Genomic DNA, 13582 nt, shown 5'->3' with positions numbered 1-13582 from the left:
TCAGCCAAGCTTCCTTACGTTTGCCTGCTTTGCCCTTCACTCTAACGGGGACGTACACATCCTGAGCTTTCTTCAGTACGCTTTTAAAAACATCCCACTTGGCCGATGTTCCTTTCCCATCTAATAACCTGCTCTAGTCAACTTGAGTGAAACCTTCTCTCATACCTTCAAAGTTGGCCTTACCCTAGTTGAGCATTTTAACACGTGGACCCTTTCCGTCCCTATCCATAACTATCTTAAACCTAATTGAACTGTGGTCACTGGTCCCAAAAGGCTCCTCCATACACACTGCATTAACTTGCCCTTCCCAATTTCCCAATACTAGATCCAGCGTTGCCCTCTCACATGTGGGGGCCTCTACATACTCCTTAAGAAAACTCTCCTGAACACTTTTGAGGAATTGTACCCCATCTGAACTCTTTATGCTATGATTTTCCCAGTCTATATTGGGAAAGTTAAAATCCCCTACTACAACAACTTTATTTGACCTGCAGCTACTGAGTTACTCCAGCTTTTGTGTTTATTTTCTGAAAAATACAATTGAATTGACAATAGAAAGAAATGAACTCCATACACAATTTAACAATCAATTTGCTTCAGTTTGCAAATTACCTAGTCTGTACAAATTGATCAGTGGGGATATTTGGTAACCTTTTTAATTAGATACATAGATACCTAGACAATAGATGCAGGAGTAGGCCATTCGGCCCTTCGAGTCAGCACCGCCATTCAATGTGATCATGGCTGATCATCCACAATCAGTACCACGTTCCTGCCTTCTCCCAATACCCCAAGATTCCGCTAGCCCTAAGAGCTCTATCTAACTCTCTTTTTAAATTGCCTTTTGTGGTATTTTGATTTTATACTTGAGTGCAAAGTTTGATATTTTTGTGACTAAATTTGATTTTTTACTTCCTTTAGTCGACGCTGGCGTCGTTGGAACCGTTGTTTAAGAAGAAGATGTCGAGCTGGTGTTAAGTCTGTTACTTTCTACTGGCTAGTTATTATTCTTGTTTTTCTCAATACATTAACCATTTCTTCAGAGCACTACAACCAACCTTCGTGGCTAACAACGATTCAAGGTAAGAGTGTAATTATGCTTTTAAATAAACATTACTAAACAATAATTTTTATTTTTGATTCAAATGGAAACATAGAAAATAGGTGCAGGAGGAGGCCATTCGACCCTCCGAGCCAGCACCACCATTCATTGTGATCATGGCTGATCGTCCACAATCAATAACCCGTGCCTGCCTTCTCCCCATATCCCTTGATTCCACTAGCCCTGAGAGCTCTATCTAACACTCTCTTAAATCCATCCAGTGATTTGGCCTCCACTGCCCTCTGTGGCAGAGAATTCCACAAATTCACAACTCTCTGGGTGAAAAAGTTGCTTCTCACCTCAGTTTTAAATGGCCTCCCCTTTATTCTAAGACTGTGGGCCCTGGTTCTGGACTCGCCCAACTTTGGGAACATTTTTTGTGCATCTAGCTTGTCCAATCCTTTTTATAATTTATATGTTTCTATAAGATCCCTTCTCGTCCTTCTAAACTCCAGTGAATACAAGCCTAGTCTTTTCAATCTTTCCTCATATGACAGTCCAAATGGATGGAGTTGCCAATTGTCTTTTTGAGGTGCTCTATATTTTAGCACGGTCTTTTGCATTAGTTGCATTAGTTGCATTAGTTTGCATCAAGTGGTCATGTAATGACAATATGGAATCATTAGAAACAGCCACATTAAGTGGCTAAATGTGAATGAGGACATTATTTGAATCCAATATTATAAGAAAATAACTGCAGATGCTGGTACAAATCGAAGGTATTTATTCACAAAATGCTGGAGTAACTCAGCAGGTTAGGCAGCATCTCAGGAGAGAAGGAATGGGTGACGTTTCGGGTCGAGACCCTTCTTCAGACTGATGTCAGGGGGGCGGGACAAAGGAAGGATATAGGTGGAGACAGGAAGATAGAGGGAGATCTGGGAAGGGGGAGGGGAAGAGAGGGACAGAGGAACTATCTAAAGTTGGAGAAGTCGATGTTCATACCACTGGGCTGCAAGCTGCCCAGATGAAATATGAGGTGCTGTTCCTCCAATTTCCGGTGGGCCTCACTATGGCAGTGGAGGAGGCCCATGATAGAAAGGTCAGACTGGGAATGGGAGGGGTAGTTAAAGTGCTCAGCCACCGGGAGACCAGTTTGGCCAACGCGGACCGAGCTCAGGTGTTGAGCGAAGTGATCGCCGAGCCTGCGTTTGGTTTCGCCGATGTAAATAAATTGACATCTATAGCAGCGGATGCAATAGATGAGGTTGGAGGAGGTGCAGGTGAACCTCTGTCTCACATGGAAAGTCTGTTTGGGTCCTTGGATGGAGTTGAGGGGGGAGGTAAAGGGACAGGTGTTGCATCTCGTGCGGTTGCTGGGGAAAGTGCCCGGGGATGGGGTGGTTTGGGTAGGAAGGGACGAGTGGACCAGGGAGTTATGGAGGGAACGGTTTCTGCGGAACGCAGCGACGGGAGGGGATGGGAAGATATGGCCAGTGGTGGGGTCCCGTTGTAGGTGACGGAAATGTTGGCAGATGATTTGTTGGATCCGCTGGCTGGTGGGGTGGAAGGTGAGAACGAGGGGGATTCTGTCCTTGTTACGAGTGGGGGGAGGGGAGCAAGAGCGGAGCTGCGGGATGTAGAAGTGACCCTAGTGAGAACCTCATCTATAAAAGGAAGAGGGGAAGCCCCGTTTCCTGAAGAATGAGGACATCTCTGACGCCCTAGTGTGAAACACCTCATCCCGGGCGCAGATGCGGCGTAGACGGAGGAATTGGGAGTAGGGGATAGACTTTTTGCAGGAGACCGGGTGAGGTGAATCCATTATTAGTCATTAAACTTTGTTTGACATTTCTGTTTTATTATAGATACTGCAAATAAAGTTCTCCTGGCTCTTTTCACGTGTGAGATGTTGGTGAAAATGTACAGTCTGGGTCTGCAGGCTTACTTTGTTTCACTCTTTAATCGCTTTGATTGCTTTGTGGTCTGCGGTGGAATCATTGAAACCATCTTGGTCGAATTTGAAGTTATGTCTCCTTTGGGAATCTCAGTCTTTAGATGCGTTCGGCTTTTAAGAATTTTCAAAGTGACAAGGTAAGGCCTACAATATTAACTCCTTATGTGTTTGACTTTGTGCCCTCTTGTACGTTATATTTATAATCTTCATGCATAACATTCTTGCCAAATGTACCACGAAGAGGGCTGCACTTTACATTAACATCAGTGTATGTAAAACACAAGCAGAACTATTTTATATCATTGCTCTGCTTCCCCATTGTAAATGGAGGACAGATAAATCAAGAAGTTCTATTCACTAAAGCAAGCTGCTCTAGGTACATAGCAAATTATTTTCAAATGTTCTGCTCACTCACTTGGTGGTGAAACAATAGTATTCAGAAAGCAAGGTAACTTTTTATTTTTCAAAATAATCGCACATAAAATATTTCAATAAAACATTACATTTATTAAAACACAGACAATGATTTATATATTGTCAATTTTATCATCATCGGTGAGCCATCTCATTTTTATTATGAACCCATCACATAGCCTATGTCCTTTTGTGCATTGTGTCTGAAGGAAATTTGACCAGGGTAGCTTACCATGTAGCATTCCTCCAAAGGTCAGCACAGTGACATAGGTGCAGCACAGTGGTAAAGTTGCTGCCTTACAGTGCCAGAACCACTGGTTCGATCCTCACTGTAGGTGCTGTCTGTATGGAGTTTGCACGTTCTCCCTATGATCGCGTGGATTTTCTATGGGTGCTTTGGTTTCCTCCCACATTTCAAAGATTGGCAGGTTTGTAGTTTAATTGGCTTCTGTGAATTGTCCCCAGTGTGTATGATAGAACTAGTATACGGGGTGATCGTTGGTTGTTGCGGACTTAGTGGGCCGAACAGCCTGTTTTCACGCTGTATCTCAAAACCAAACTAAACTAAAGGTCTTTTGTGAAGTCACAGCTTGCTTAAGTTGATCATCTAGTGGATATTCCTGGACTTTGGCATGTCAGGAACACAAAGTTATGGATTGATCCATTTGCTGGAAGCTCAGCAGATTTTGGGCAGCCAGCAGGGCCTTTTCCATGATATTGATGGTCTGGCAGCAGCATTAATACTTGTCCCATGGCAATGGTCCTGTGTTTGGAATGTTGACAGTGGTTGACATTATTTCTCGATACAGTTGATTTGTTAATTGAAGAGATTTAAGAAACTTTTTTTGACTCAGCAATGGTAGAGGAATAGCACTATATTTCCAAGTCAATACGTTGTGTTGCTTGGAAAGCACTTCGAGCTGTAATTCTTGGGGTGACTTGACCCATACACAATTTTCCACGTGCAGTTCATTGGGACATTATATAATTCACCAAAACTGCTTTACTCTTGTACTTAAATCCTACTCTAATAAAAGCCATTGTCCATTTGCCTTCCGAATTGCATAAGATTCATACGATAAGACACCTAGGTCCAACCCCTAATTACAACACTTCAATTTCTGTTTCATTTATCATCTTTTTGTATATCTTTCATTCATTTGTTCTATATCTCTTTATATCACCGTCTATATCTCTCGTTTCCCTTTCCTCTGACTCTTTTCTCCGAAGAAGGGTCTTGACCCGAAAAGTCACCTATTCCTTTTCTCCAGAGATGCTGTCTGACCCGCTGAGTTACTCCAGTTTTTTGTGTCTAACTTCAGTTTTTCATATCTTTAAAAAAAAGTATGCTTTTCTACATTTTACCAAAGTGGATAACTTTCCTTTTCCCACTGGTATTTAGTTTCTCTGGTCCTGAAGTTCCATGTCTCATTGAAGCCGCCCTTACATCCTTCACATAAACCACTCGGATTGTCACCAACAGCAAACTGGGATATATTATCCTGGATTCCTCTGAATGTCCAAATATACCACATCCTCTGATTTTCCTTTATCCATTTTGCAGGTCACAGCCTCAAAAATCTCTGACAGATTTGTCAAACATGAATATTTTTGAAGTGCTCTGTTTCCAATTCTAAATAATAAATTGTTGCAATGTTCCTGTTACTGTTCCAGGCTAACTGTTCTCAAGTTCCCGTTTTCTCTCTAATAGTGAAGTTACATTTATCAGAAGGCCACAAGGGTAGTCTGAGCAACTCATTAGTTGCTACTGTCTGAAGCCTTGTGGAAGGGTCATAGCTGAACATTGGCTGTGAAAGCTGAGTGTGGCTGTCGCTTCCTGTGAGAGGTTATAAATGAAGCACTGGTTCCAGAGTAACCCAGCCCAATTTATTCACTTAATTTCCTATACTTTAACTATCCAAATGTGAAATATTTTAGATTCAGTTATTTTTTTTAACATCCCATGTGAAATTAATCAAAATAGTTGAATAAAGTATTGAATTCAACTAATTGTACAAATTCTGAAACTGCATGGCTTATAATTGTAACTTGATTGTGATACGTGTCTTCTAACAACAGAATTGTTTTGCCAGGCACTGGCAGTCGCTGAGTAACCTGGTGGCCTCGTTGCTGAACTCCATGCGATCCATTGCCTCACTGCTGCTGCTACTCTTCCTCTTTATTATCATCTTTTCACTCTTGGGGATGCAGCTTTTTGGTGGTAAATTTAACTTTGATGAAACACAAACAAAACGGAGTACCTTTGATAACTTTCCGCAAGCTCTTCTCACTGTATTCCAGGTACTTACAAGAAATAAATTAATTTGAAAGCAAAAATTCCTCTGAAACTAAGAAGTTGTAAATTCCTTACTTATAATAGCTAACGTTACATACAGCACACAGGAAATACCTCCCTGGTGCTTCCTTGTGAATAGCATGAAACACTGAAATTTCATATGGCAAGATTGGGAATAACATTATGGATTTGAAATGACAAATAGGAATGATCAGTGGGAGATAACCTGCATGGATTTGCATTTATGAGCAGATGCGGGTCAGACTTTATGCGATTTATGTCCCGGCTGGTTTGTAATTGCTCTATCCTTGTTACATTGCAGGGAATTATTATTTTCAAAAGTAGAGTGAGGTTCTTTTACACAAAGCAACATATAAATAGGAAAATATAAAAGAATGGTAATGATATATAACAGATAAAGTGCATTTGCATGGTACTTGCGAGCAGTAATCCCTGCTCTTAATTGTGTCTGCATGGACGTTTATTATGAGTATAAGAAATAGGAGTAAACTATGTGTCTTGTCTGCAAATGAAGTTCAAAAAACTGTGGATGTGAGACATCTGAAATAAAAACAGAAAATGCCAGATCTACTCCACAGGTTAGGCAGCAGCTTTGAAAAGAGAAGCAAAGGTAATATTTCAGTTCAAGGACCCTTTGTCAGGAACTCTGACTCCTACTGTTTCCCACAGATGCTCCATGGCCAGCTGAATGGTGGCAGGATTTTCATCTCTCGATTGATAGTTTGTAACCTAACTGATATTAATTTATTGCCAATAGATGTAATTATGTATTCGAATAAAAGTTTGGTTATTTTTAGTAATAACTTAAGTGTCTACATGAGTAAAAATGCATTTTTTTGTCAATTCAAATAGATTTTAACTGGTGAAGATTGGAATATGGTGATGTACGATGGAATCATGGCTTACGGTGGCCCATCCTCATCAGGGATGATAGTCTGTATATATTTCATCATTCTTTTCATCTGTGGCAATTGTATCCTTACCGGCTAGAATGACAGGTAGTGTACTCTGACTGATTTTATCAATGTGAAAGGTATAGTACTGTTATTTGGTAGTGTTCATAAGATCTGTATATGTGCACAGGTAGTTTTTCTTCCTTTTTACGTACTAATATTCTTTGCACGGCATAAACAAACAGGAATTTATTACAACATGGTGTTGCATCTCCTTCAATTCTAAAAAATCACGATTCAAAAGAGTGTAAGTTTCCCATTGAGTCCTCTCTAGCTGCTCATTGTTGCTTTCCCTTCGATCACAATCAGGTGGGGACCATGTTTCGTCAACTTGTTCTGTGCCATTCAGACCATGAGAGATTTTATTTGTTGATCATGACCGTGATGTACAGTCCTGAAATTCCAATTTAATCTGGCTGTGAGCAGGGTGATGATGAGACATTTCTCTGGTATGTATATCTTTAAGATGTTCTTGTGCGCTGTAGGAGGGAGCGTGCTCCTTCTGCAGCCGCAAGGAAACTGAGGGCGACAGGCACGATTCACCCCGGACACCAGTAGAGACCACGTGCTGCACAGACTACCACTCAACCTGCACCCAAACATAAAGGCCTAAACATACTTCTGTGTGTCTTGGGTGCTTTCTACCTACCCCTGCACTTGCAGTTTATATGAGCATTGTGAATATATGTAGAAAATAAGACATTTGCTTATTTTTAACAAAACTGCTAGAAAATAAACAATTTTTCACAGTATGTAACAAGTTTCACATTACAATTGATTTATTTCATATTATGGTTGGTGAGGGTCAAGAGTTAATTTCTGGAACAATTTTTAAATGAACTGTTATCCTTAGTTCCTCAGTCTTAAAGCTTGGCTGCAAATCAGTCATTGGATCATAAAAAGGTGAAAGTTATTCAGTACAAATAATTGAAATGGTAAATTCCATATGTTACGATTTTCCTTAAATTATTTTCTCCAGACATTCTGCTGAATGTCTTTTTGGCTATTGCTGTGGATAACTTGGCTGATGCTGAAAGTCTAAACACAGTCCAAAAAGAAACTCTGGAAGAAAGAGAAAGGAAAAGAATGATCAGGTAATTCATTAACAAACTCGAAACTAAGAGGCTTTCAGGGTTTAAAAAAATCTAAGTCTCAAGTACTAATGCAATTGAAATCAAATTAAGAGTTCAAAATTGGCATCTGAATTGTGCAAGACAAATATTAATAGATGGAGAATTTTACTTTCTTCGTCACTCTTGCTCTTGTGTAGAGGTGAATAAAACAATTATGGATATTTGGTAAACCTGATACTGACTTTGTGTTTCCATTAGTTAATAAATGCAAGTTTTTTTCTCATTAATTTCACCATAAAATCTTACAAGTCGATCTACAACGTAAAGAAAAAATGGACATATAAAACAGATACATTTATTTTTTGCTTACTTCATATTTAAATGTTAGTAATATATTTCTGGAATTTAATACTAAACAACTAATTTGAATCCAAATGTTTTTCTGGTATCTGAGACATCAAAGAGGGAAAATGATAGAGGAAGTCCCTTTGGCACAAATATTTATTGGGTCTTGTGTTTATGTTCACAAGGTTTCCCAATGCCCAACAATTGCCCTAAAGTAGTAGTATGGCAAGCATTTATAGTCACAGGGCACAAACATGTAGCGTGGAATCATACAGCATAGAAACAGGCCCGTGCGTCCAACTTGCCTACACCGACCATGATATCTGTCCAAACAAGTTCTATTTGCCTGAGTTTGGCACATATCCCTCAAAACCTTTTCTATCCATGTACCTGTCCAAATGTATTTTAAACACTGTGATTGTGCCCACCTCTGCAGCTTTCTATGTCAGCTTGTTCCAACTTCCCACCACCCTCTCTAAAAAAGTTACCAATAGAGTTCCTTTTAAATCTTTATCCTCCTACCTTAAATCTTTGTCCCCTAGTTTTAGATTCCCTGCCCTGGGAAAAAGATTATGACCATCCACCTTATCTATGTTTCTCATGATTTTAAACACCTCTGTGACACCTTTCAACCTCCTTCAGGGACAAAAGTCCCAGCTTATTGAGCCTCTCCTTGTAACACAAGCCCTCCAGTCCTATTAATATCCTTGTGAAACATTTCTGTACCGTTTCCAGCTTAATGACATCCTCCCCATAGCTGAAAAACCAGGACTGTGCACGGTATTCAAAGTGTTGTCACAATGTCAGTTCACACAATTATTTCATCTTTCAGGGGACTTATACCAAATTCATCAGAAATTAATAAATACTGAAATTAATAAATAAGTGTCTTATTTCTAGAAATGCAGAGAAAAGGCAAGATGGGAAATACGAAGTTGATGGGATTGGAGAAAATGACAGGAAAATACTTACTGGCACTCAGGTAGAACTATTTCAACAAAGTAAGGTTGAAAACTATTGATTCAAATGGTACATTGGATGTCAAGTTATGATGGGAATTATTTTTGAGAAGTAATTGATGATCGCCTGTCTTTTAATTGATTCAAAGGTTTCAATTGATGACCAAGATGAAGATAAGGATCCTTACCCACCCAGTGATGTGCCAGGTATGGACAATGTCATCAATTTAATAAACAAATTCATGTGCATAAACTAAGCAATGTACAGATCTTGCAATGGTAGCTGATGGGTAGTCAGACTGACTTTATTTAGCCCCTTTCTTAAGCTCAGGATATCTAGAGAGTTTCATGGATAATAATTACTTTTGAAATGTAGTCATGTTGTTTTGCAGACAAAGGCAGCAGCCACTTTTCCCACAGTGAAGCCTCACAAACTGCAATGAGGTGATGACCAGTTAGATACTCAGCACCAGTAGCAGGTGCCTGGCAGCTGGTTGCTTGGGCTTTAACTTAGTTTCGAAAAAGTCAGGTAAGAATTCCTCTGGGCTCCAGATGTTCAGCATTTTCAAGACGAAGATTGGTAGATGTGAGGGTAAAATCAGGTCACAAGGAGAGAGGCAAGAAATTAAACTGAGGTAAAAGATTAACCATGACTTTTATGAAAGGCAGAGCAGCATTGAAAGGCAACACAACCTGTTCCAATTCTTATGTCAAATTGCAAACCTGTTTATTTAGATTTTTTCCAATATTTCCAGGAATATTGATAAGGCGTTATGGTAGGAATTGGTGTTGTGTTCATTTTCCAGGTTATACATTTTCTTGAAATTGCCCAATTAATCTTGCTTGAACTAATTATGGAAGGCAATTATTGAAGTGTGTTGCAACTGATACTCTTTTCAGATCAGGATCAACAGGTGAAGTAGTTCATAGCCAAAGAAGGCTGAGGCATAACTGCAGAATGCACACTGATGTGTTACTTATAGCTTGTTAGTACTAACTTGGAATAAAACCTTGGTACTGATTTTGATGCCCAATTTGTAAGGTTTATGGGCACAGTACTCTCTTTTCACAAAAGCTGCTGCCTGTCTGGTACTTCTGTGGCTACATGATTTTGGTCTGCTCTACCCATGGTATCAGGAAAGCTTGTGATTACACAAAGAGCAGAACTCGCTGATTTTGAAAGTTGCTAATGTTTGAATATTGGCTCCCGTAAAAATGGATAACCTGCTTGTAACAGCTGGACAAGCAGTCTGATAGATTTGGAGATCGCTTGTGTCTATTCAGGAGAATCTTGAGCCAAAAATATCGGGTTTGTTAGTGACTTTGATAGTCTTGAAAATCTTTAGACAACTGCAGTGATACAAGCAGATACTGCGGAATAATGCCAGATGAATACCAACCGAGGCAATTCCACTCACTTATGTGCACAAAACCGATTAAGCTGAGAACCCGTGACCTAATATAAGCTTTCCCTTTCATGTACAGTCTGGTAATAAGCTCAGCACACTTTGATTGCTAAGTAAGTTGTTGCTGTTGCTTCTTTTCCAACTGTTACTCCATCCAAGGCAATAAAGCCAAAATGGTATGTGATAATTGTTATAGAAACATAGAAAATAGGTGCAGGGGTAGGTCATTCGGCCCTTCGAGCCTGCACCGCCATTCAATATGATCATGGCTGATCATCTAACTCAGTATCCCGTACCTGCCTTCTCTCCATACCCCCGATCCCTTTAGCCACAAGGGCCACATCTAACTCCCTCTTAAATATAGCAAATGAACTGGCCTCAACTACCTTCTGTGGCAGAGAATTCCACAGATTCACCACTCTCTGTGTGTAAAAAAACTTTCTCATCTCGGTCCTAAAAGACTTCCCCCTTATCCTTAAACTGTGACCCCTTGTTCTGGACTTCCCCAACATCGGGAACAATCTTCCTGCATCTAGCCTGTCCAACCTCTTAAGAATTTTGTACGTTTCTATAAGATCCCCCCTCAATCTTCTAAATTCCAGCGAGTACAAGCCGAGTCTATCCAGTCTTTCTTCATATGAAAGTCCTGCCATCCCAGGAATCAATCTGGTGAACCTTCTCTGTACTCCCTCAATGGCAAGAATGTCGTTCCTCAGATTAGGAGACCAAAACTGTACGCAATACTCCAGGTGTGGTCTCACCAATGCCCTGTACAACTGCAGCAGAACCTCCCTGCTCCTATACTCGAATCCCCTCGCTATGAATGCCAACATACCATTCGCTTTCTTCACTGCCTGCTGCACCTGCATGCCTACTATCAATGACTGGTGCACCACGACACCCTTCTCCTAATCGGCCACCATTCAGATAATAGTCTGCTTTCCTGTTCTTGCCACCAAAGTGGATAACCTCACATTTATCCACATTATACTGCATCTGCCATGCATTTGCCCACTCACCTAACCTATCCAAGTCGCGTTGCAGCCTCCTAGCATCCTCCTCATAGCTAACACTGCCCCCCAGCTTCGTGTCATCCGCAAACTTGGAAATGTTGCATTCAATTCCCTCGTCCAAATCATTAATATATATTGTAAATAGCTGGGGTCCCAGCACTGAGCCTTGCGGTACCCCACTAGTCACTGCCTGCCATTCTGAAAAGGACCCGTTTATTCCTACTCTTTGCTTCCTGTCTGCCAGCCAGTTCTCTATCCACATCAATACTGAACCCACAATACCGTGTGCTTTAAGTTTGCATACTAATCTCTTATGTGGGACCTTGTCGAAAGCCTTCTGGAAGTCCAGATATAACACATCCACTGGTTCTCCCCTATCCACTCTATTAGTTACATCCTCAAAAAATTCTATAAGATTCGTCAGACATGATTTACCTTTCATAAAGCCATGCTAACTTTGTCCAATGATTTCACCACTTTCCAAATGTGCTGCTATCCCATCCTTAATAACTGACTCTAGCATTTTCCCCACTACCGATGTTAGGCTAACTGGTCTGTAAATCCCCGTTTTCTCTCTCCCTCCCTTTTTGAAAAGTGGGGTTACATTAGCTACCCTCCAATCCTCAGGAACTACTCCAGAATCTAAAGAGTTTTGAAAAATTATCACTAATGCATCCACTATTTCTGGGGCTACCTCCTTAAGCACTCTGGGATGCAGCCTATCTGGCCCTGGGGATTTATCGTCCTTTAATCCATTCAATTTACCTAACACCACTTCCCGACTAACCTGGATTTCACTCAGTTCCTCCATCTCATTTGACCCCCGGTCCCCTGCTATTTCCGGCAGATTATTTATGTCTTCCTTAGTTAAGACAGAACCAAAGTAGTTATTCAATTGGTCTGCCATGTCTTTGTTCTCCATGATCAATTCACCTGTTTCTGACTGCAAGGGACCTACCAAAAATAACCAAAGTCAAAAACTAATTTCTAAACTCAGAGGTTCCTTAGAAATACATCAAGTGTGAATGCATTGCCATGATATAGGCGGTTGGCAATGTTCTGATGGTTGCTATTGACTGGAAACTCAACTGGATCAGGAGGTTGAGATGCAATTAACTTTGTGACATAAAGTACTCCCGACTTTTAATTACTGCAATAACCTTGAGGCATCATATCAAAAATCCAAGTGCCTTGCTCCCTTTATCTCCAGCACACATTATGTCTTCAAAGAACTTGAATAAATTGATCAAACATGATTTCCCTTTCGTAACATTATGTTGACTTTGCTTGATTACCTTGAACCCTTTTCTAAGTCCCCTGCAATAAAGTAGTAGCTTCTAATACCTTTCCAGTGATGGGGATAAACTAAGTCGCTTCTATCTGCCTCCCTTTTTGAATAAAGGAGTTCCCTTTACCATTTTTCAGTCTTCCCCAGGTTAAGGATTGGCATTAATTTCTGACCCTTTAGATAGTCTGTACCTCTCACTGGTCACATTGCTGGCCTGTACATTCTATTGCTAAGCCGGCTGGATGTTCAGATACCTCTCTCAACGTCTCTGTACAAGCTTTAGTGTAGTTTAGTTTAGAGATACAGCGCGGAAACAGGCTCACAAAATCCGCATCGACCAGCGATCCCCGCACATTAACACTATCCTCCACATAAGGACAATTTTACCAAGCCAAGTAAACTACAAACCTATTTATTCACAAAATGCTGGAGTAACTCAGCAGGTCATGCAGCATCTCGGGAGAGAAGGAATGGGTGACGTTTCGGGTCGAGACCCTTCTTCAGACTGATGTCAGGGGGGCGGGACTACTCTACGAGCTCCTCTGTCCCTCCCTTCCCCTCCTCCTTCCCAGATCTCCCTCTATCTTCCTGTCTCCACCTATATCCTTCCTTTGTCCCGCCCCCCTGACATCAGTCTGAAGAAGGGTCTCGACCCGAAACGTCACCCATTCCTTCTCTCCCGAGATGCTGCCTGACCTGCTGAGTTACTCCAGCATTTTGTGAATAAATCGATTTGTACCAGCATCTGCAGTTATTTTCTTAAACTACAAACCTATACGTCTTTGGCTTGTGGGTGGAAACCGGAACTCCCAGGG

At 40.8% G+C, this 13582-nt stretch overlaps 1 protein-coding gene across 9 annotated transcripts in view; it reads left to right on the top strand.

Moving 5' to 3' along the window:
* LOC144601975 (voltage-dependent L-type calcium channel subunit alpha-1D-like) overlaps positions 1–13582 on the top strand; it is a 282505-nt gene that overhangs the window by 135181 nt on the left and 133742 nt on the right. For all 9 annotated transcript variants that reach the window (XM_078414647.1, XM_078414644.1, XM_078414648.1 and 6 more), the window contains exons 12-18: positions 922–1082; positions 2911–3136; positions 5507–5714; positions 6583–6703; positions 7663–7777; positions 9002–9083; positions 9210–9267. In XM_078414647.1, coding sequence (XP_078270773.1) covers positions 922–1082; positions 2911–3136; positions 5507–5714; positions 6583–6703; positions 7663–7777; positions 9002–9083; positions 9210–9267 — 971 coding nt within the window. The remainder of the gene's footprint in view (positions 1–921; positions 1083–2910; positions 3137–5506; positions 5715–6582; positions 6704–7662; positions 7778–9001; positions 9084–9209; positions 9268–13582) is intronic.

This window comes from Rhinoraja longicauda, chromosome 17 (assembly GCF_053455715.1).
Source record: "Rhinoraja longicauda isolate Sanriku21f chromosome 17, sRhiLon1.1, whole genome shotgun sequence".
NCBI classification, from domain to species: Eukaryota; Metazoa; Chordata; class Chondrichthyes; order Rajiformes; family Arhynchobatidae; genus Rhinoraja; species Rhinoraja longicauda.
Note: the sequence above shows the minus strand (reverse complement) of the source record. Positions and strands in the feature narration are given on the sequence as shown.